Consider the following 25383-nt stretch of genomic DNA (forward strand, 5'->3'; position numbering starts at 1 on the left):
TTAATGGGCTAGTTATTTCATAGCTTTGTTCTAAATATTTTTAAATCAAATAAAAGAGTGAAGATCAATCCTTACAAAATATATCAAAATTAAAACTAAATTATGCCTATTAAACAGGTGCTAATGAATGCATGATGACATTTACTAGACAAAATAATTTACAAACTTCAAGGTCTGGTCTCCAAATACATAGAAATTGGAGAGGGCAGGAATTAGTTTTAAAGCATACCTCTTGAAACTGTTAATTAAAAAATAGTTACCTATCAACATATTGCCCTATTTTTAAAAGAAAATCTAATTTTGGAAGATAAAGTGCATTTTAATTTATATACCATGAGTCATACAACTTTTTAAAATGTTGATTATTAGTGTTTAAAAATTATTTGGATGCCTTAACATATTCACTCCAAATTATATTATATTTAGGGTATATCTAAAGGTGAGATCTCAACCTAATATTAACCATTTCGTTAACTAAAAACCTTAACTCTTTCCTGCACACACAGACCAAAACTACTTTGTGGTAAGACCAACGGCTAGATTTCACTGTTCTGATTCATGTATGTTACTTCACATGGGCATGACTGGTTTGAAGAACTATTTTTTAAACTGTCTGAAACTCCATCTAAATCTTTAACGGATGGGCTCTTGATAAAGTAAAATATTTCTCTAACTAGAAAAAAACCCTTCAAGTAAATACTGTTTAAATATTACAAAACTCTCTTATGTGAGTTTAAATACTTAATTTAATTAAATACTTAATTTAATTAAGTTTCTGGATTTGACTAATAGTTTGATATGGTGACCACACATTCCTAACTCCTCCATTCCATTCCCTTCTACTACCCTTCAGTGTCTTTCTCGCTTTTCAATAGAGGATAAATAGTTTAAAAACATGCCCAAATCAGTATAGTATACTCAATTTTTAAAATAATTATAATTATTAACTAATAATTATAATTATAATTACTAATTATAACTATAATCTCTTAAAGGCTTAAAGATACAGATAGGTAAAAATACCATAGGCATATCCAACAACTAATGTTTCACTAAAATACTCCAGATGAAAATCTTAGGAATTTTATGAACTCTAAAAAACTCAAGATAAGGCAACTACTATCTTTGTGTGGTAGGCGACTTACAGCAATCAATCTGGAAGGAAGAAACATTGGACTGGAAACAAATAAGTAGGTCTAAAATCCATTTCCTAAGGTACTAATTCTTTTGATGAGTGAATCCATCTAGACATTATTCAGTATGAAACAGTCCACTATTTCTTTTTTTTTTTAAGATTTTATTTATTTATTTGATAAAGAGAGAGATAGAGAGCACACAAGCAGGGGGAGCAGCAGAAGGAGAGAGAGAAGTAGGGTTTCTGCTGAGCAGGGATCCCAGTGCAGGGCTCAGTCTCAGGACCCTGGGATCATGACTTGAGCCAAAGGCAGACACTTAACCAACTGAGCTACCCAGGCACCCCAACAGTCCACTATTTCTTAATGCTACTAAACTTTATTCTCTGAACACCTATTATGTGCCAGGCCAATACAATTTTAAATACTGGAATAAATATGCATTCTAAATAATAAGATTAAATTTTCATTTACCTGCTGGACACTGTTATAAGCACTTCACTGACATTAACTTGTTTAATCCTCAAACCTGACCTGTGCAATCAGGCACAGAGTAATAAAGTTATTTGCCTCAAGTCGCAGCTAATAAGTGATATATATTGGACATTTCTATTTAAACACTAAAATTAGTGTTCTGTAAAAGAGCTATCTATTAACACAATCAACCAAGGCACTGATATGGAAGCAGCTAACCTTTCCAGTCCTCATGAGCCATCAGGATTAGAGACGAAGCAGATAGGAAGAGGAAGTTATGACACAGTATCAGTGGTGTGGCTGTTCTATACCATGGCAGAGGGCAAGAACCCCAAACCTGTCCTCAGCACATAGAGCCACACAACTCTCATGTGGCTGAGAGGAATAAAAATGCAAAATGATACAGACATGTGTGAAAGCAGAATGTTGAAAAAACTTTTTATAGGACACCAGAAAAACTGAAATTAAAGCATTTTCTTCCTCAGACTGGGAGGAGCTAAGATTAAAGTGTACTAAGGAGCTAAGAATAAGGGGATACTAAGATTAAAGTGTACCAGAAGGAATCTAGGCCTGTATGGCACCTCAGCACAACTAGATAACTATCAAATCATTCTGAATACCCAAGAAATCAACCTAAGGTCTGACAGAAAAAAACTTTTTAATTGGAGGGAGAGAAGAGGCCAAATTGAGAAAGACGGGAATTGTGGTGGTATGATTTGTGGGAAGAAAAGGATCACAGGTATTGCTGAGGGGAAGGAGCCCTACTCACAGAGAAAGGAGAGAGAGAAGAGCATACAGGGAAATGCACAAGGACAACACTTCCCCAAAGCCATTAGCTGGAAAAACGAGAAGGGCTGAAGAGAGGCTGATTTTTTTGAGTTTCTGCAACCAGTAGGGCTCAGAGACTGGAGTTCAAAGGTCAGTAGGCTTGGCTGAGATAGAGATCCTAGTCCTAGAGAGAAGGCAAGCAAGCAGACGAGGGCAGACAGCACAATCCAACGATCACCTAAGGTACATGGGGGAGAGACTGTTCACTCTTCTTGGAGCACATCTGTGAGAGGTGGCATTCACAGAGATATCTCTTGGAGGACAAAAGAGCTGCAGAGCGCCATTTCTTAACGCCACCCCACCCCCGGCCTAGGCACTAAGAGTAGAAAACCTGCACACTGGCTGTTTAGCCTCTGCTCCAAATCCCATGCCCCTGCACTCTAGCATAACTGCCTCAGAGCAATGAGACCCCCCCAAGAAGACGTGCTCAGGACCTTAAAGTTTGGAGTTTCAAAAGTCACCAGACTTGGATGGGATATAACCCAAAGTGCACTGTGCTGCTCCAGGCAGGCAAGCAACATGGAGATAGAAAGAGAGAAAACAGCGATCTGAGAAACACTAGGGATGCATAAGAGGAAATTATTCACTCTTCTGGAAGTGTTTCCCTGGGAGCAGCAAGCACAGAGACCCCTCTTAGGGACAAAGGAGCTGGCTGGCACCATTTCTTTCCCCCATCCTTCAGCATAAACCAATTTAAGTAAACAGCACAATGCCAACACTGGCTGCCTAATCTGCTTATACCAAGTCTTATTCCCTTGCATTCTGCTGATACTGCTTTCCTCAGAGAAGGAGGCCCTTTCCCAAAAGACCAGCAGAAAACCCCTGTACCACATCTACTAACCATGGAGTTCTGAAAACTTCACTTGTAGTGGAAATAGCATCAGGTCTCATTTAACAAGAAGACCAGAGCACACCTAGTTAAAACTTGCCATACTCTGGCCAATGTCCAAACACTCCCAAACACAGTAGCAGAATGCATGCAGCATATACCAGAGATGCTTCCTGAAGCACCAGGCCCTGGACACTGTATGACCTCTTCTTCCTAAAGCTCTCAATATCAGGAAACACAGCAAGATTTTCTAATATAGAAAAAGACAGAGACCTAGACAAAACAAAAAAACAGAGGAATTCGTCCTAAAAGAAAGAACAAAAAAAGGTCACAGGCAGAGATCAAATCAAAAAAGGTATAAGTATATGCCTGATGCAGAATTTAAAAAAACAGTCATAAGGATAATCACTGGGCTTGAAAAAAGAATGAAAGATATCAGGGAGATGCTTACCACAGATATAAAAGAATTAAAAAAAATGAAAAATGTAATAACTGAAATTCAAAACAGACTGGATGTAATGACTGCAAGGATTGAAGAAGCAGGGCAATGAATAAGTGATACAGAAAATAGTACAATGGACAATAATGAAGCCAAACAAAAGAGAGAATTATGGATCACAATAATAGGCTTAGGGAACTCCGTGAATTAATCAAACATAAAAACATTCATATCATAGGAGTCCCAGAAGAAGAGAGAGGAAAGTGGGCAAAAGGTTTATATGGGGAAATAATAGCTGAAAACTTCCTTCATCTAGAAAAGAATAGAGACATCCAAATTCAGGAGACACAGAGAACTCCCTCAAAATCAACAATAGCAGGCCAACACCAACATATTCCACAGTTAATTTGCAAAATATAGTGATAGAGAAAAACTCTTGAAGATAGCAAGACAAAAGAAGTCCCCAACTTACAACAGAAGACCTGAAGGGTAGCTGCAGAACTCTCCACAGAAACTTGGCAAGCCAGAAGACAGCGACATTCAATGTGGTGAATGGGAAAAATCTGCAGCCAAGAATACTCTACGCAGCAGGATACATAACAAGCTTCCCAGATAAACAAAAACTAAAAAGGACTTCATGACCATTAAACCATCCCTGCAAGAAATATTAAAGGGGACTTGTTGAGTGGGAAGGAAAGACCAAAAGTGACAATGACTAGAAAGAAAAAGAGAAAATCTCCAGGAAAAAAAAAAAAAAAAAAAAAAAAAACCAGGGAATAAAGTGGCACTATATACATATCTATCAATAATAATTCTGAATGTAAATGGACGAAATGCTCCAATCAAAAGACACAGAATGTCAGAATATTAAAAAAAAAAAAAGTCCCATGTACATGCTGCCTATAAGAGACTTATTTAGACCTAATGACACCTGCAGATTCAAAGTAAGGGGAAGTTCAGTGGAATTCTACCAAACATTTAAAGAAGAATTAATACCTAGTCTTCTGAAACTGTTTCAAAAAAATAGAAATGGAAGGAAAACTTCCAAACTTACTCTATTGGACCAGGATTATTTTAATCCCAAAGCCAGACAAAGACCCCATGAAAAGGGAGAATTACAGACCAATATCCCTAATGAACCGATTCTAAAATTCTCAACAGGACACTAGCTAATAGGATCCAACAGTAAATTAAAAGGATTATTCACCACAACCAAGTCGGATTTATCCCTGGGCTACAAACTGTGGTTCAACGTTTAAAAATCAATTAAGGTGATATACCACATTAATTAAAAAAAAAAAAAAAAAGGACAAGAACTATATGATCTTCTCGATACATGCAGAAAAAGCATTTGACAAAATCCATCATTCTTTCTTGACAAAAACTCCCTGCAGTGTAGGGATAGAAGCAACACAACTCCGTACCAAAAAAGGCATATGCGAAAAACACACAGCAAGGGGCGCCTGGGTGTCTGCTTCTGGTTTAGGTCATAATCCCTGGGTCCTGGGATCAAGCCCTATGTTGGGATCCCTGTTCCGTGGGGAGCTTGCTTCTCCCTTTCCTTGTGGCTCATGCTTCATTATCTCTCTCTCAAATAAACAAGTGAATAAGTCTTTAAAGAAAAAAAGAAAGAAAGAAAGAACGACCCATAATGAATATTATCCTCAACAGGGAAAAACTGAAACCTTTTGTCCTAAGATCAGGAACACGACAGGGATATCAACTCTCATCACTCTTGTTCAACACAGTACTGCAAGTCCTAGCCTCAGCTATCAGAAAACCAAAAGAAATAAAAGGCACCCAAATTGGCAAAGAAGAAGTCAAACGCTCACTCTTCACAGATGCCATGATACTTTATGTAAAAATCCTGAGATATTCCACCCAAAAATTGCTATAAATGATACAAAAATTGAGCAAAGTCACAGGATATAAAATCAATGCACAGAAATTAGTTGCATTTTTATACACTAATAATGAAGCAGAAGATAGAGAAATCAAGGAATAAATCCCATTTACAACTGCACCAAAAACCATAAGATACCTGGGACTAATCCTAACCAAAGGTAAAGGGTCTGTACCCTAAAATCTACAGAATGCTTATTAAATTGAGGAAGGGACAAAGAAATGGAAAAACATTCCATGCTCTTGGGTTGGTAGAATAAATATTGTTAAAATGTCTATGCTACCCAGAACAATCTACACATTCAATTCAATCTCTATCAAAATACCATCAATATTCTTCACAGAGCTAGAACAAACAATCTTAAAATTTGTATGGAATGAGAAAAGATCCTGAGTAGCCAAAGGAATGTTGAAATCAAAACCAAAGTTAGAGGCATCACAATTCCTGATGTCAAGTTGTATTACAAAGCTGTCATTATTGTGTGGCACAAAAACAGACACATAGATCAATGGAACACAAGAGAGAATCCAGTAATGGACCCTCAACTCTACGTCAACTAATCTTCAACAAAGCAGGAAAGAATATCCAAGGCGGGGGAGGGGGGGACCAGTCTCTTCAACAAAGGGGATGAAATTGGACAGCCACATGCAGAAGAATGAAACTGGACCACCTCCTTACACCATACACTAAAATAAAATCAAAATGGATGAAAGACCTATATGTGAGACAGTAATCTGTCAAAATCCTAGAGGAGTTGGGATGCCCTGGTGGCTCAGTTGGTTAAGACACTGCCTTCGGCTCCGGTCATGATCCCAGAGTCCTGGGATTGAGTCCCATATCGGGCTTCCCCTGCTTTGTGGGAAGCCTGCTTCTCCCTCTCCCCCTGGCAGTGCTCACTCTCTTTCTCCTTCTTTCTCTCTCTATCAGATAAATAAATAGAATCTTTTAAAAAAAAATCCTAGAAGAGAACACAGGCAGCAACCTCTTTTACCTCGGCTGCAGGAACTTCTTGCTAGACAGGTCTCCAAAAGGCAAAAATGAACTACTGTGACTTCATAAGGATAAGAAGTTTTTGCACAGCAAAAAACAGTCAACAAAACTAAAAGGCAACCTATAGAATGGGAGAAGATATTTGCAAATGCCTTATCAGATAAAGGGCTAGCACCCAAAAATCTTTTAAATAACTTACCAAACTCAATACCCAAAAAAACAAAACTAAACTAAAATCCACTGAATGAATGGGTAGATGAACAGACATATCTCCAAAGACATACAAGTGGCAAACAGATACATGAAAAAATGCTCAATATCACTTGTAATCAGGCAAATACAAATCAAAACCACAATGACATACCACCTCATACCAGTCAGAAGGACTAAAATTAACAAGTCAGGAAATAACAGATGTTAAAGGATATGGAAAAAGGGAACCCTTTCACACTGTTGGTGGGAATGAAAAGTGGTGCAGCCACTCTGGAAAACAGTATGGAGGTGCCTCAACAAGTTAAAAATCGAGCTACCCTATGACCTAGCAATTACACTACTAGGTATTTATCCAAAGGATACAAAAACACAGTGACTCAAAGGGGTACCTGCATCCCAATGTTTATAGCAGCAATGTGCACAATAGCCAAAATATGGAAAGAGCCCAGATGTCCATCAACAACTGAATGGATAAATAAGATGTAGTATATATATATATATATATAATTGAATATTACTCAGCCACCAAAAAGAATGAAATCTTGCCATCTGCAACAACATAGATAGAAAAAGAGGGCATTGTGCTAAGTGAAATAAGTCAGTCAGAGAAAAGCAACGTACATGGAATTTAAGAAATAGAACATGAACATAGGGGAAAGGAAGGAAAAATAAAATAAGATGAATATTGAGAGGAAGGCAAATGATAAAGAGACACTCTAGGAAACAAACTTGAGGGTGCTGGAGTTGAGGTGTTTGGGAGGAAGGGATAACTCAGCCATGGGCATTAAGAAGGGTACTTGTAATGAGAACTTGGTGTATGCCACTGATGAATCATTAAATTTTACCTCAGAAACTAAAAAGAAAAGAAAAGAAGAAAAATAAAAGAAAAGAGAAAGAACAAACAGAAAAGAAAGTGAGGGGATGGAAAATCATTTTTCAGGCTAACGGACATCAAAAGAAACTCTGAGCAGCCATACCTATAGCAAATATACTAGATTTTAAACCAAATACTGTAATAAGGGGTGAAGACAAGCACTATTTCATAATAAAGGGGTCTATCCAACAAGAAGATCTAACAATTGTCAATATTTATATGACCAACATGTTTAAATACATAAAACAATCACAAACATAAAGGAACTCTCTGATAATAATACAATAATAACAGGGCATGTTAAAGGCCCCACTTACATCAATGGACAGATCATCTATGCAGAAAATCAAAAGGAAGCAATGGCTTTGAAAGACACACTGGACCAGATGGACTTAAAAGATAAATTCAGAAGTTTCTATCTTAAAGCAACAGAATACACATTATTTTCAAGGACTTGGGACATTATCCAGAATAGATTTTATACTAAGTCACAAATCAGGCCTCAACAAGTACAAAAAAAGAGACAAGATGGCGGGGAAGCAGGAGGAGGCGCCCTTTCAACCTGTACCCTAAAGTGAGCTGATTACCTTCCAAAGAACTCTGATCACCCACAAAATCAGCCTGAGATCAGAATTATACACGTCTGGATCTCTACCGGAGCAGAAAATGCCAGTGGGCAGGTAAAGCGGAGTGGGAAAGTTGGACTGATATCGGAAGATAAACAAAAGGGGAAGGAAGCCACCAGAGGCGACCCTTTGGAAAGTAATATTGCAATACGAGAGTGCCCTGCGCCAGGGGACCAGCATTAAACTCCGGAGTCTGGTGGAAAGCACCAAAAAGAACAAAGGATCACCGGGGGGAAATTGCGGGAATGGGGTGTTAGGGTCAGGGGCTTAAGTCTCCAGACCCAGGACAGCTACCCCTGCCACAGAGCCAGAGAGAGTGCTGCAGAGAAACCAGGTCTTGGTCCCTGAACCACCAGCGCACCTGAGAGTGCTTGGCACCTGGCTCCTGTGAGGGGATGGGAGCCTCGCCAGCCAGCAGAAGCATAGCCTTTTTGCAGTCCCCATGCGAGTGCCCTGCCGTGCCATCAGAGTCTGTGTCGTGCCCCGCACCCTCCCCGAGAGAGGTGCACACAGACGCCAGCTGGGTACTCTCGGACCTGAAAGACCAGGCACTCCCAGCCAGGCCAGCGAGAAAATCTCAGTGTGCGATCACTGCTTGGAATTTCTCTGGCAGTCTGGAGCTGCCCAGACAGCCGCCGCTGCCATGGTTTGGGGTACAAGCAAAAAATCCCGAGTCCCCAGGGACCGCGACTGGGAACCTGCTCTGCCAGTGGCCAAGGGGGGATTTATTTGGGCTCTGCAGCCAGACTGAGGCTTCTCTCTGAGAGGGAGGTCAGGGTGCAGTTTGCTTTCCTCTAAATCTACAAAAACCATCAAAAGCGGTCAAGGTGAGAGAGAAAAACAAAAGTGAACAAATAACCTCCAGAGAACAAGCCTGAAATAAACAGTTTCCTCAGAGCCCACCCCCTTGAGGGGGGCGGGAGGACTTAACTCAGAGAACATCATTGACTGAAAACCCACGTGGCAGGCCCCTCCCCCAGAAAACCAACCAGGAAAGGAAAAAAAAAAAAGATGACAAGAGAACAACTACCACTACTTCATAGGACAATTTTTATTATTAATTCGATACCACTATTCTGGCTCATTTTTTTATATAGATAATTTTTTATTATTATATAGATAATTTTTTAACCTATTTACCGTCACAGTGAGATGTACAGTACATCAAATTTCATAATAACCTTCTAACCTGAACTTTTTGATACATACACCTGTGTTTTCCTTTTGCATTTCTATTTTTTTAATTTCTTCTTTTTTTAAATTTTAGTTTAGTTTAGTCTAGTTTATTCCTTTTCTTAATTTTTATTTTCTAATACTCATATAGAGTTAAACTTCAAGGTAATCCCCTTTCCCCAATCAATGCCACCCCTATAGGTAAACCAATTCCTAATCCCCCCTTTATCTTAGGAAAGTTGAGTCCTTTAACAAAGATAGCAAGATACATCCAGGAAGAATCAAAACAACCTTCCTCACCCACACTGAGAATTTACAACCACTCTCCCATCTTTTTCTTCCACCAGTATTTGTGTGTTTTTGTGTTTGTCCTGATAGTATATAAATCTTACACTTGGGGTTCTTTGTGACAGGGAGGTTCTTCCTTTGTTTTTTTTCTCTTGTCATATACTTTTATCAGTCTTTTTGTTTGTCTGTGTTTGTTTGTATACTTCATAAATCTTCCCTTGGGGCCCATTTGGGCTGAACCTTCTCTTTTATCTCACCTTTCATTCCTGTCTCTCTCCCTCTCTGTTTTTTTCTTTTCCTTTTTTTTTTCTTCTCATTTGGGTGGGGAACCCTGATTGCTCAGAAGCATTCCAGGGTGTACCTTGACTGCACCACAGTCAATACATCCAACTACACCCATTCAGCCATCTCTCACCAAAATGACTAGGAGAAGGAATGCCCAACAGAAGAAAAATACAGAGGATGGACCTTCTGCAACAGAGCTAACGGCTATCAACATAGACAATATGTCGGAAAGAGAATTCAGGCTAACAATTATCCAAGCAATTGCTAGGTTGGAGAAAGCCATGGGTGCCAAATGGAATTGATTAGGGCTGAACTGAAAACGACTAGAGATCATGTTTTCAATATTAGGGAAAAGCTGAAAGCTACCAGGGATGAGCTTCACAATGCACTCAATGAGTTCCAATCTAATCCAAATTCTCTCAACACTAGAGTAACTGAGACAGAAGACAGAATTAGTGATCTGGAGGACAAACAGATAGAGAGAAAGGATCAGGAGGAAGCCTGGAACAAACAACTTAGAAGCCACGAAAACAGAATCAGGGAAATAAATGATGCCATGAAACATTCCAAAGTCAGAATTATTCGAATCCCTGAAGGGAGGAGGGAAAAAAGAAGTCTAGAAGATATAGTGGAACAAGTTCTTCATGAAAATTTTCCGAATCTCGTGAATGGAACCAGCGTTCATGTACTAGAGGCTGAAAGGTTTCCCTCCAAGATTACAGATTCTTGAAAGTCCTCGAGACACCTTATAGTAAGAATGAAGAATTATAATTGTAGGCAGAACCTCTGGAAAGCAGCTAGGACAAAGAAGATCCTTACGTACAGAAGAAGGCCCATCAGAATAACATCAGACCTGTCCACAGAGACCTGGCAAGCCAGAAAGGGCTGACAAGATATATTCAGGGCACTGAATGAGAAGAACATGCAGCCACGAATACTTGATCCAGCAAGACTGACATTCAAAATGGATGGAGAGATAAAGAGTTTCCAAGACCCGCAAGGCTTAAAAGACTATGCAACCACCAAGCCGATACTGCAGGAAATATTAAGGGGGCTTCTTTAAAGGAGGAAAAAGCCCAAGAATAGCATTGAACAGAAATACAGAGACAATCTACAGAAAGAAAGACTTCAAAGGTAACACTATATCAATAAAAACGTATCTATCAATAATCACCCTCAATGTGAATGGCCTAAATGCGCCCATAAAATGGCACACGGTTGCAGACTGGATAAAACAACAGGACCCATCCATATGTTGTCTACAAGAGACTCATTTTGAACCTAAAGATACACCCAGACTGAAAGTGAAGGGATGGAGAAGCATCTTTCATGCCAATGGGCCTCAAAAGAAGGCTGGGGTAGCGATTTTCATATCAAACAAATTAGATTTTAAACTAAAGACTGTAGTCAGAGATATAGAAGGACACTACATCATTCTTAAAGGGACTATCCACCAAGATGATCTAACAATTGTAAATATCTATGCCCCCAATAGGGGAGCAGCCAATTACATAAGAAAGCTGTTAATCAAGATAAAGAGTCATATTGATATGAATACACTAATCGTTGGAGATCTTAACACGCCTCTCTCAGAAACAGACAGATCATTGAAGCAGAAAATGAATAAAGAAACAAGAGCATTGAATGACACATTGGACCAGATGGACCTCATAGATATATACAGAACATTCCACCCTAAAACAACAGAATACTCATTCTTCTCAAGTGTACATGGAACCTTCTCCAGAAGAGACCACATACTGGGTCACAAATCAGGACTCAACCGATACCAAAAGACTGGGATTATTCCCTGCACATTCTCAGATCACAATGCTTTGAAACTGGAACTCAATCACAAGGAAAAGTTCAGAAGGAACTCAAACACCTGGAAGCTAAAGACCACCTTGCTTAAGAATGCTTGGATCAACCAGGAGATCAAAGAAGAACTGAAACAATTCATGGAAATCAATGAGAATGAAGACACTTCAGTCCAAAACCTACGGGATACAGCAAAGGCGGTCCTAAGGGGGAAATACATAGCCATCCAAGCCTCCCTCAAAAAAATTGAAAAATCCAGAACACAGCAGCTGTCTCTACACCTTAAGGAACTGGAGAATCAACAACAAATCAAACCAACTCCACACATAAGAAGAGAAATAATCAAGATTAGAGCTGAGATCGATGAGGTAGAAACCAGAGATACAGTAGAACGTATCAATGAAACTAGAAGCTGGCTTTTTGAAAGAATCAGTAAGATCGATAAACCATTGGCGACACTAATTCAGAAGAAAAGAGAGAAAGCTCAAATACATAAAATTATGAATGAAAAGGGAGAGATCACAACTAACACTAAGGAAGTAAAAACAATCATCAGAAGTTATTATCAACAGTTATATGCCAATAAGCTAAGCAACCTAGATGAAATGGATACATCCTGGAAAACTATAAACTCCCAAAATTGAACCAGGAAGAAATTGAAAACCTGAATAGACCGATATCTAGTAACGAGATTGAAGCAGTGATCCAAAACATCCCCCCCAAAAAGAGCCCAGGACCTGATGGATTCCCTGGGGAATTCTACCAAACTTTCAAAGAAGAAATAATACCTATTCTCCTGAAGCTGTTTCAAAAAAAACTAAAGCAGAAGGAAAACGTCCTGACTCTTTCTATGAAGCCAGCATTACCCTGATCCCCAAACCAGGCAAAGACCCTACCAAAAAGGAGAATTTCAGACCAATATCACTGATGAATATGGATGCTAAGATTCTCAACAAGATCCTAGCAAACAGGATCCAACAGCACATTAAAAAGATTATCCACCATGACCAGGTGGGATTCATCCCTGGGCTACAAGGATGGTTCAACATTCTCAAATCAATCAATGTGATAGAACAAATTAATAAGAGAAGAGAGAAGAACCACATGGTCCTCTCAATTGATGCAGAAAATATATTTGACAAAATCCAGCATCCGTTACTGATTGAAACGCTTCAAAGTATAGGGATAGAGGGAACATTCCTGAACTTCATCAAATCTATCTATGAAAAACCCACAGCAAATATCATCCTCAACGGGAAAAAGCTTGCAGCCTTCCCATTGAGATCAGGAACATGACAAGGCATGACACCGCCCCCAATCCCCAGAAGTCAGGCTGAAACAAAAAGAGGTCAAGAACACTAAAGGGGCATCTTGGTTGGACTGTGATCAATATGGATCAAAATGGACTCTGTAAATTCCCTCAACCACCTCTCACCAGAATTACTAGGAGGAGGAACCCCCAAGGAAAAATTCACAGACCAAGACCCCTGCCACAGAACTTCTGGATATGAACATAAGCAACATGTCAGAAATAGAATTCAGGGTAACAGTTATCCAGACAATGGCTAGGCTGGAGAAAACCATTAGTGGCAATATAGATTCTCTAAGGACAGAAGTGAGAGCTGATCTGGCAGAACTTAAAAATGTTGTCAGTGAGGTTCAATCTAATCTAAATACTTTAACAACTAGGGTAAATGAGGCAGAAGACCAAATTAGTGACCTAGAAGATATACTGATAGAAAAGAAGAATCAGGAGGAGACCTGGAACAAACAGCTTAGAAGCCATGAAAATGGAATTAGAGAAATAAATAACGCCATGAAATGTTCCAATGCCAGAATTTACTGGGATACCTGAGGGGCTGGAGAGAGAGAGAGAGAGGACTAAAAGATATAGTTGAGAAAATCCTAGATGAGAATTTCCCCATTCTGGGGAATGGAACAAGTGTTTGCATCCTAGAAGCAGAGAGGACACTCCCCCCAAGATCAATGAGGGTAGAAAGACCTCGAAACATGTGACTGTGAAATTCGTGAATGATAAATTCAGAGAAAATGTTTTAAGGGCAGCTAGGGGGAAGAGATTCCTTACGTACAGAGGGAAGAGCATCAGTATAATGTCAGACCTGTCCACAGAAACCTAGAAAACCATAAAAGGCTGGCAAGACACATTCAGGGCACTAAATAAGAAGAACATGCAGCCAAGAATATTTTATCTGGCCAGGCTGACATTCAGAATGGATGGAGAGATAAAGAGCTTCCAAGACCAAGCTGGCACTACAAGAAATATTAAGGGGGGTTCAATAAAAAAGAAAGACTCCGAGAGTGATACAGAACAGAAATTTACAGAGATAGTCCATAGAAACAAGGACTTGACAGGCAACGTGAAGACAATAAAAATGGTCTAAATGCTCCCATAAAATGGCACTGGGTTGCAGACTGGAAAAAACAACAGGACATATGCATATGCTATTTACAAGAGATGAATTTGGAACATAAAGATACATCCAGACTGAAAGTAAAGGAAAACCATCAGTCATGCCAATGGGCCTCAAAAGAAAGCTGGGGTAGCGATTCTCTTATCAATTTATTTATATCATATCAAATTATTTTAAGCTCAAGACTATAGTCAGAGATACAGAAGGATACTACATCATTCATAAAGGATCTATCTAACAAGAAGATCTAACATTTGTAAATATTTATGCACCCAACATGGGAGCAGCCAACTACACAAGCCAACTGTTAATCAAAATTGTCATACTGACATGAACACATTAATTGTAGGGAATCATAATACGCCACTTTTAGCAGTAGACAGGTCATCTAAGCAAAAAATCAATAAAGAAACAAGAATTTTGAATAACACATTGGACCAGATGAACCTCATATATACAGAACATTCCATCCTAAAACAACAGAATACTCATTCATTTTCGAGAGCACATGGAACTTTCTCCAGAACAGACACCATACTGGGTCACAAATGAGGTATCAACTGATACCAAAAGACTGAGATTATTCCCTGCATATTCTCAGACCACAACGCACTGAAATTGGAACACAATCACAAGTCTGGAAGAAATTCAAACACGTGGTAGCTAAAGACCATCCAGCTCAAGAATGTTTGGCTCAACCAGGAAATTAAAGAAGAAATTAAACAATTCATGGAAACCAATTAGAATGAAGACACACTGGTACAAAATATATGGGATACAGCAAAGGCCGTCCTAAGGGGGAAATACATAGCCATCTGAGCCTCCTCAAAAAAACTGAAAAATCCCAAATACACCAACTCTCTTTAAACCTTAAAGAACTGGAAAATCAACAACAAATTAAGCCAACCCCATGCATGAGAAGGGAAATAATTAAGATTAGAGCAGAGATTAAGGAGTCAGAAACCAGAAATACAATAGAAAAACATCAACAAAAGTAGAAGCTGGTTCTTTGAAAGAATTAATAAGATCGAGAAACCACTGGCCAGACCAATCCAAAAGAAAAGAGAAAGGACCCAAATTAATAAAATTATGAATGAAAGGGGATAGATTACCATTAACATCAAGGAAACAGAAGTAATCATCAGAAATTATTTTCAACAGCTATATGCCAGTAAGTTGAGCAACCTAGAAGAAATGGATGCATTCTTGGAAACCTATGAACTTCAAGACTGAATCAGGAAGATACTGACAACCTGAATAGACCAATAACTAGCAACAAAATTGAAGCAGTGATCAAAACTTCCCAGAAAACAGAGTACAGGAACTGATAGAATCTCTGGTGAATTCTACCAAACATTCAAAGAAAATATAATACCTATTCTCCTGAAACTATTTCAAAAAAAAAAAAAAAAACTGAAGGAAAACTTCCAGACTCTTCCTATGAAACCAGTATTACCCTGATCCCCAAACCAGGCAAAGATCCCATCAAAAAGGAGAATTTCAGACCAATATCCCTGATGAATATGGATGCCAAGATTCTCAACAAGATTCTAGCTAATAGGATCCAATAGTACATTAATAAGATTATCTACCATGACCAGGTGGGATTTATCCATGGGATGCAGGTGTGGTTCAACATTCCCAAATCAATGTGAATAGAACAAATCAATAAGAAAAGATTGAAGAACCACATGGTCCTCTCAACTGATGCAGAAAAAATGTATGATAAAATACAGCATCCTTTCCTGATTAAAACCCTTCAAATTTGTATGAAACCAGAAGGGACCCCAAATTGCCAAGGAAATACTGTAAAAGAAAAACAAAGTTGGAGGCATCACGTTTGGATTTCAAGCTTTATTACAAAGCTGTGATCACCAAGACAGCATGGTACTGGCACAAAAACAGACACATAGACCAGTGGAAAAAGTAGAGAGCCCAGATATGGACCCTCAACTCTAGGGCCAAAAAGTCTTGAACAATACGGGAAAAAGACAATACAGGAAAAAGACAATCTGTTCAATAAATGGTGCTGGGAAAATTGGACAACTATGTACAGAAGAATGAAACTTGACCATTCTCTTACACCATACACAAAGATAAATTCAAAATGGATGAAAGACCTCAATGTGAGACAGGAATCCATCAAAATCCTAGAGGAGAACATACGCAGCAACTTCTTCAAGACACGTCTTCAAAGGCAAGGGCAACAAAAGCAAAAATGACCTTTTGGGACTTCATCAAGATCAAAAGCTTCTGCACAGCAAAGTAAACAGTCAACAAAACAAAGAGGTAACCCATGGAATGGGAGAAGATATTCGCAAATGACACTACAAAGGGCTAATATCTATGATCTATAAAGAACTTTCAAACTCAACACCCAAAGAAATAGATAATCAAGTCAAAAAATGGGCAGAAGACATGAACAGACACTTGTTCAGTAAAGACATACAAATGGCTAATAGACACATGAAAAAATGTTCATCATCATTAGCCATCAGGGAATTCCAAATCGAAACCACAGTTAGAAGTTAGAACACCAGTTAGAAGGGCAAAAATTAACAAGGCAGGGGAAAAAAAAAACAAATGTCAGAGAGGATGTGGAAAAAGGGGAACCGTCTTACACTGTTGGTGGGAATTCAAGTTGGTGCAGCCACTTTGGAAAACACTGTGGAGTTTCCTCAGAAAATTAAAAATAGAGCTACCCTATGACCTGGCAATTGCACTACTGGGTATTTACCCCAAAGATACAGATGCAGTGAAAAGAAGAGCAATCTGTACCCCAATGTTCATAGTAGCAATGTCCACGCTCACCAAACTGTGGAAAGAGCCAAGATGCCCTTCAACAGACAAATGGATAAAGAAGATATGGTCCATATATACAATGGATTATTACTCAGCCATTAGAAAGGATGAATACCCAACATTTGCATCAACATGGATGGGACGGGAGGAGATTATGCTGAGTAAAATAAGTCAAGCAGAGAAAGTCAATTATCATATGGTTTCACTTACTTGCGGAACATAGGAATAACATGGAGGACATTAGGAGAAGGAAACGAAAAGTGAAGGGAGGGAAATAGGAGGGGGAGATGAACCATGAGAGACTGGACTCTCGGAAACAAAACTGTGGGTTTTAGAGGGGAGGGTGAGCCTGGTTGTGGGTATTAAGGAGGGCATGTATTGCACGGAGCACTGGGTGTTATATGTAAACAATGAATTTTGGAACATTGCATCAAAAACTAATGATGTATTGTACCATAACACAATTAAATACAATAACACAATTAAAACAAAAAGTAGCATGAATAAATGTTCATGGATCGCGAGAGACTGGATGGATCCCCCAGACATCTAACGACTTTTGCAAAGGAAGAAAGGTCTTGAACCATAATGGTATGCTTTTGTGTAAAAAACCAAAACCAGTTAGTCCTTTTCCATATCCACTTTTCACTTTGGCAAGTGCAAGGCAGCAGGAAATAGTCTTTACCATTGGGAAGATTTCTACCTCTGCCATCTCTCAGGGCTGTAAAGAGTTCTCTGTAGAGACACAAAACCAGAGATGTCTTCTCCATGTTACCTTCGCAGCTCAAGGCAAGGGGTGTTAAGAGTCTATACTTCAGAATCTGGGGGTCTTTCGTGGGGAACTTGAAGTGAGACACTAAAATGATGAGTCTGAGTTATAAAAATCAGTCTCATTACTTTCTGTTCATAATTTCTGTGCTACCAATTATGATATAGACACCATGTGAATGTGCTACTTGTAAAAGTGTAAATGCTTGTAACAACTTCTACAGGCTGATCACAGGGGACTAGAAAAGAGATCTTTAAATTCTTTCAAACTAGGAAATTCCATAAGTACGTGGGTTACCTCAGACCCATGTGCAAGCTGCAAACATTTTATCCTTATTTTACCATTTGCTCATATCAACTATACAATAATTTCATCTATAATTCTGCCTGACCATCCATCTACTCAACTCAAATTCCTTCAAATACTTCACATTTTCTTTTTTTTTTTAAACTGAATATCTCATTTAATCTTCATGACCACCTTTTGATATAGATACCCTTATTGTCTTTTTACAGTTGAGGATACTAAGTCCCAGAACAATGAAGTAACTTGTTTAAGATCATACAGCTATGAAGTGTTAGAGCTTTATAGAGCTTTTAATTAATCTTAATATATTTGACAATAATTAACAGGCTTTGTGCCTCCTAAGTTTTAAAAAAGCCACTTCAAAATCTAAAACTTTTAAGACTAGGTTACACAATGACTTAGCTATATCTACAGTCAAATTTATATACATACCTCACTGAAAAGGCTTCCATTAACATATGAAATCCAGAGTTTCCAGAAGTTAGGCAGCTGACTTAAAACAAGCTTGGTCAACTTTTCAACAAATGCCACCCGGTGAGGAGTTTTGTATCTCCATGCTAAGGGGGGAAATAATACTATGAATATATTTTGAATTAAGAATAAAAATCGGTTTGAACATATTAATGCCCCCCCACCTAAAAAGGTCCCACCTTGTCCCACTTTGGCTGTAGAGCTTTAATTTGGTGATAGACCAAATATTTCCTTTTCCACATCGCATTACCAAAGCCTCCCCAGCACAGCTAATACACTTTAAGAATACACAGAGAATACCATGCTGTTCTCAAAGGTGCATGGCAGGTGGGGGAGTGGCAGACTGGTCAGGACGACACAGCAGGAGAAGTAAGGAGGATCCTTTGGGTTTTCAACCTTGTCTTCAAGATATTCTACTTCTCTTCAAAAGTCATGTTTCCAAACAGCAAATTCATGTTTTCAAACAAAAGGCAAAGACAGGGCAAGGCCAATTAGCCTTAAATTGGAGGTAAATATCAACCAGTTAGAAATGTCACTATAAATGCAGTGAAAGTTCAATAGTGAACCAAATTATCATAAAGGAACTTATTCAAATATAATCATATAACGAATAACTCTTCCCATAACAAAGAAATTTAAGAAAAAATAAAACTATTGAAGCCTCTTGGATTACATATCATTTAATGCAGTTATTGTGAAGTGGGAAATAAGGTCTTAAAGATTTTTTATGGAAATAAGTTCACAGGAATAAAAGCAAATTAGTAATTCAGTGAGTGTTAATCACTTCCAGTTTCTTCTCTTTTTCTTATCACATTCTTTCCTGTTTCCTCCTTCCTCCATGCCCTGCTTCCCCTCCCTGCTGTTCTGCTTCATAGCCTCCAGCAGGAGCAGGGCAGAGGCATTCCTACTGTCTAGTTCACAGCAATGATCAGGAGAACTGGGGTCAACTTCCAACTTCTATTCAGCAACTTCAAAGACAGTTCAGATAAGGGAACTTCCATTAATTCCTTCATCAACTATCAGCTTCCTTTCAAAATACTCAAGCAAAATACTCAAGCAAAAAGTTCTGTTGCAAAAATTATTATTATTTTATAATTATTATTATTGTTATTCTAGGAAGGGTGGATTTTATTTATTTTTAAATGTTTCATAATAACCTAAAAAGACAACATATGGTTAGAAAAGACAATTTAAAAGATATATAGAACAAAGTCTGTCTCCCACCTACATTCCCTTCCCCATTTGCCTACTTCCCAGGTACTGCCCTAAGAAACTGCTAGTAGCTGCTTGTGATTCTTTCTAACATGTCTTTTAAATACACAAGCAAATATAAATACATATTCTCTCCCATTCCAACTGTTCTTTCACACAAATGAAAGCATATTAAACACACCCTTTTGACTCTTGGCCATTTTCATTTAATAATGGATCCTGGAGTTTTTCTCTATCTGCACATAAAATGTTTCTTTTTTTCCCCCAAAGTTACACAGTACAATTGACCCTTGAACAACACAGAGGTTAGAACACTGACCCCCTGCACAGTCAAAAATACATGAATGATTTCTGATTCCACTAAAACTGAACTACTAATAGCCTACTGTTGACCAAGAAACTTACCAACTATATAATGTGTTTATTAATACATTTTATATATGTATTATGTACTATACTCTTATACTCTTTCTAATTTTTTCAGTATTTCTAGGCTACATGATTCATCTGAGAGTTTTTTCAAATTGTCACAGATCACCAAAAAACTTTCCAATATATTTACTGAACAAAATCTATGTATAAGTAAACCTGCACAGTTCAAACCAGTACAGTTCAAGGGTTAACTGTGGTTCATATTTTGTATGTATCATAATTTTTTTAAAAAATCCCTTCATAAAGGACAAGACTGTTTTCAATGTTTTGTAATTAAAATTAGTGCTTCAAAATAAATAAAATAAAGTGCTTTAATCAATAACTCTGTACAACATTTAGCACAGGTACAAGTTATCAGTGTAGAATAAACTCATAACAAGAATTGCTGAATCCAAGAGTACATGGAGTTGTGATTTTAGTAAGTGTTATTAAATTGACCTCTATGGGGATTCTTTACACACCTACCAGCAACACACATAAACACATAGAAGCTTCCTTATAATCTATAATAACCAATGAACAAACCAAACAGGAAAAATTTCCAAACAGGAAAAATTTGGGGATTTTGCCAACTGGTATCCCACTGCAGCATTACATGGCCATTTAAATTTTTATTTTAAGTGAGATTGAGTGCCTACCTTCATATACTTTGTCTATGAGTTGTGGGGAAATTCAGTTGTCACATATGTGAAAGGCATGGTTCTTTATTAGGGGTACACTATAAACTGTACTTGTCTATTCAGCCAATATTTATTAAGTGTCCACTGTGTACTAATCCTGTGGCTATACCTTAATGTCTAAGACACTCACCACTAACACTGAATGAAAAGGGCAAGTCTCTGCCTTCACAGAGCCTACGACTGAACAGACAATGAAAGGAGTCCTAAATGATAATGTGACATAAGTCTAATAAGATTGGAGGTATTTTTCTTCTGGAGACAGAGCTAAAGCAGACAAACCAAATACACATAAGCACTATTTTTCAAATGGCATGCAGTACCCTTCATAGCATGGGCCACAGCCCAGTGTATTACAGGCCAATGACAAGGTAAGAAATAAGACAAGAAAATCTAAAAACTGAAGCACTGAAAGACCTGCCTCATGTGGCAGCAAGTGGACTCTTACATGACCTCTTCCCCTAAATTAGACTTTCAAAGGTCTGAGCTCCTCTATGCAGCTATATTTACAACTATTTATGTAACTCTATTGTTAGAAACTCATCTAATATCCTTATCTCATATATTCTTTGCAAAGCTTTTTTGCTGGGAAATTAAAATGAAAACACCCTATGGTGAACCAAGTCTGTATTGGATCTGATGCTGGACAAGCACTCTGAGTGGCCTGGCTTATTGCATATCTATGTATTCTACATAGATACATAGATACAGATATTCTACATACATAGACCACTAAGACTCAAAGATCAGTCTGCCATGGGCAATGTGCCCACTCCAAAGAAAGATAAGGAACATTGCCTTTTCACCAATGTAAAGGAAAATTTCATTTCAAAAAAATACAAAATAAGCAAACACATTAAACTCAGCTTCAGTCTTGTTAAATCCATTAATTAGTAAGTATTCCAACTCAAGGGATTTTATGGTAGGAAAAGCAGTTGGACAAATATAAATGAAAATATGACAAAACCATCCCATAAGGCTTCCAAAAAGATTTCTTCAGCTAAATCTTTTTATGACAGAGTAAGTGGTAAAATTTTTTCTAAGTTCACTATAGTACAGAGTGATAATACAGCAGCTAAATAATATTACCAAATAATCATACTGAGGTGGGAGTTCTGTAATTACTTAATGTGTTGACACTTAATCATCAAGGTTCTTGGAAAAAGACAGGTCCCTGTAGCCGCCTGCCCAGAAACAGGAAATAATTTTCAGTTTCATGTTTTATTTGGTCTTTTTATTACTAATGGAATATATATATATATAGCTGAATTTAAAGCTTTTCCCCAGAACTCATAGACTCTCATTACATATAGATATATGTAATGAGAGTCCTATTTACCTATTCCTTCTACATCTACTTCAATCAAATTTTGATCATTATCTGAAAATGATCCTGGGTGTTATTTTTGTACTGAATCCAATGTGTCTTAAATAAGTTCCTATATGATATTATCAGTCACAGAATAACTTTGAGTTACTGCCTAAGACTGATGAAAAGAATTTTTTACTATAAGCAATTTTCTTCAATGTTTCAGTTTCAAGTAATAATTTTAAGGAAATTAAACATGGATTTTACTTCTACTCCCAGCTATACTGGAGTAATAAGGATTAGATTCAACCTCCAGTTATAAACAACTAGAAAACTGGGGATGGGGGCAGATAATATAAACTATTTTAGACACTGGACAACAGGCAGCACAGGACTAATTCCCAAGGGAAGGGAAATGTATGGTGAGCCCACAGTTGCCATGGCTTTCAGTCTACAGACAAAACAAAACAAAACAAAAAACTTCCAAAAATCTGCATTAAGAGTACTTCTAAGTCTTTGCTGAGTCCTGCATATATGGAGGGAAACTTCACAAAACCAGGGAAAGAACAACCAGGGTAAACAATTCCCAGAAATAATACAGAGCAGGGAGACCTTATACATCTAAACAGCCAGAGGGAACAGTCTTTATCAATTACCTGGGCCTTTCAGTACAGACCCAAAAGATCATGCTTGAATAGTAGGGCTAAAGTATTCCCAGAATGAAGGCTACTCTAGGCCTGCTCTAGCAAACCAGCAGAAGCCTTGAATGGCTCAAACTTACTGGTAAGTCTGAGTACGGTACTGATAAAACAAAGTCTAGCATTCCTTAAAGGAAGACAACAAAACTCAAACACTCAACATCAAACATTCACATGATAAGTAGGGAAATATGAACCAGAAACCAAGAGAAAAAGATCAATAATAGTAAATGCAGAAATAACAGAGATGACCGAATTAAGCAATAAAAGCAATATTCAAATATTTAAAGGAAAAGGAAAATAATGAGGATGGAAAGGTAACATACATAAAAGAACCAAGTGGAATTTCTAGAGATGAAAAATACAGTATCTGGAATTTTCAGGTTAGACACTGCAGATAAAAGATCAGAAAAGTTGAAGGCATTAGCAATTGACTCTATAATGAAGAATGGAAAAACTGGGGTGAGGGAAAAAGGGGAAACAGAGCCTCAGTGATCTATGAGATAATCTATTGACCTAACATACATGTAATTGGGGGCACCTGGGTGGCTCAGTGGGTTAAAGCCTCTGCCTTCGGCTCAGGTCATGATCTCAGGGTCCTGGGATATAGCCCTGCGTCGGGCTCCCTGCTCAGCGAGGAGCCTGCTTCCCTTCCTCTCTCTCTACCTGCCTTTCTGCCTACTTGTGATCTCTGTCAAATAAAATCTTAAAAAAAACAAAAACAAAAACAAAACAAAACATGTAATTGAAGTCCTGGAAAAAGAAATAGAACAGAAAAACACCTGAGAAAACTATGGCCCCAAATTTTCTAAATTTGATGAAAATTTCCAGAATCTCATAAAATAGATTCAAGAGGTTTGGCAAAACCCAGGCAGGATAAATCTGAACTGTTCAAGATGATATAACTCATTTAAAGTTAAGACTCATGAATAGTCTCTAATTAGCATGTCAGCTGATGGTAGTAAATTACTTAAGAAGTGAGGTGGAGGGTTTTTAGACCTGATATATTATCCTACTGATTAAAAGAAGGAAGTATTGTTTAAAAACTCAGGTGGGTTTTTAAACTCAGGCACTTCAGAGTCAGACCCTGGAAGCCATATTTGCTTAGAGGGCTATATTTCCTTAGAGGGCTACAATACACTACCGTATACAAAAGCAAGTAATTCTGTTCTTTCACTGTGTATATTAGTTTGATGGGCTTGGTAGGAAATGGGAACAGAACAAGAAAGAAGCTGTTCCTATGATGGGCATTCATTCATATTTATTAATGAAACCTTAGAAAAAGTCCTACTCCAGGACTTGTAATAACATAAAATACTTTAAAATAAACTTTGGAGGTATTTAATATAAAGTAAGATATTTCTATTACCCAATTTAGATTTTTTTTTTTTTTAAGATTTATATTTTTAAGTGATCTCTATACCAAATATGGAGCTTGAACTCACAACCCCAAGATCAGGAGTTGAATGCTCTACCAACTGAGCTATCCAGGCATCCCACCCTATTTGGATTTCTTAGATCTGATATTGAGGTTATAAATAACCAGTGACTAGTAAATAAATAACTAAATAACCAGTGACTAATTGGTACCCAAATGCATTATAACCAATGATTTTGTATCTCACACAGGTAAATAAACAATATGTAAATATCAACTTTAGAAAGTTAAGAAATGTAACATATTTATAATTCAAGATGCTTTATTCTTAGGAAAAATGATTAGCAATAAATATATTAACTCTTCTTTCCAAAGCAAATTTTAAAATGCATAAAAGTTATTTCTGTGTAGTGACTATAGAGATTACTTTTGTTACAAATTTCATCTTAAATAAATTCTCACAAAATATTTTCTGTGCCATGTTTTTAAAAAGCCAATGATAGGAAAAATAAAACTAGACTTTAGCGAGTTTTATTCAACAACTATGTATGTTGAATAAACATTCACCTATGAAGGGTGGTAATACTTAGCAGCAGTAATATGACTAAATAGGAAAATTTCCAAGAGAAAAGTGTTTAAAATTGCACAAGTACAAATTTAAAAGACAAAGTAGGGGATAGAGATACTTACTGTCATCTCGACCAGACTGAAAGCTGCTGCCCCTCTTCAGTGACGCCGTCTGACTGAGAGGACCCAACACCAAGGGACGGGTATCATTATCCAGATCCAACATGGGACTGTGAAGGACTGGAGTACCTAGAAGAGAGGTGACATTCCCATAGATTCCACATATTCTTATTTAGTTGATTTAATGGGCTACTTCTCTGAGTTATTTCTTCCTCACTTGTTCTATTCTTATAAATAAAATATTTACCAAGCAAAATAAAAAAATATTTTCTCTAAGTTGCTTTTAAAAGTCAATCTCACCATGACAGATTCATAGGATTTGATGATCCATTACTCT

The 25383-nt window shown here is 37.7% G+C and overlaps 1 protein-coding gene across 9 annotated transcripts in view; it reads right to left on the reverse strand.

The window, feature by feature from the left end:
• EXOC2 (exocyst complex component 2) overlaps positions 1–25383 on the reverse strand; it is a 262914-nt gene that overhangs the window by 104629 nt on the left and 132902 nt on the right. For all 9 annotated transcript variants that reach the window (XM_082732163.1, XM_082732164.1, XM_082732165.1 and 6 more), the window contains 2 exons: positions 25050–25175; positions 18615–18739 (listed from right to left, as the gene is read on the reverse strand). In XM_082732163.1, the coding sequence (XP_082588289.1) occupies positions 18615–18739; positions 25050–25175 (251 nt within the window). The remainder of the gene's footprint in view (positions 1–18614; positions 18740–25049; positions 25176–25383) is intronic.

The sequence above is a fragment of the Mustela nivalis genome, assembly GCF_964662115.1.
Source record: "Mustela nivalis genome assembly, chromosome: 5".
Taxonomy (NCBI): Eukaryota; Metazoa; Chordata; class Mammalia; order Carnivora; family Mustelidae; genus Mustela; species Mustela nivalis.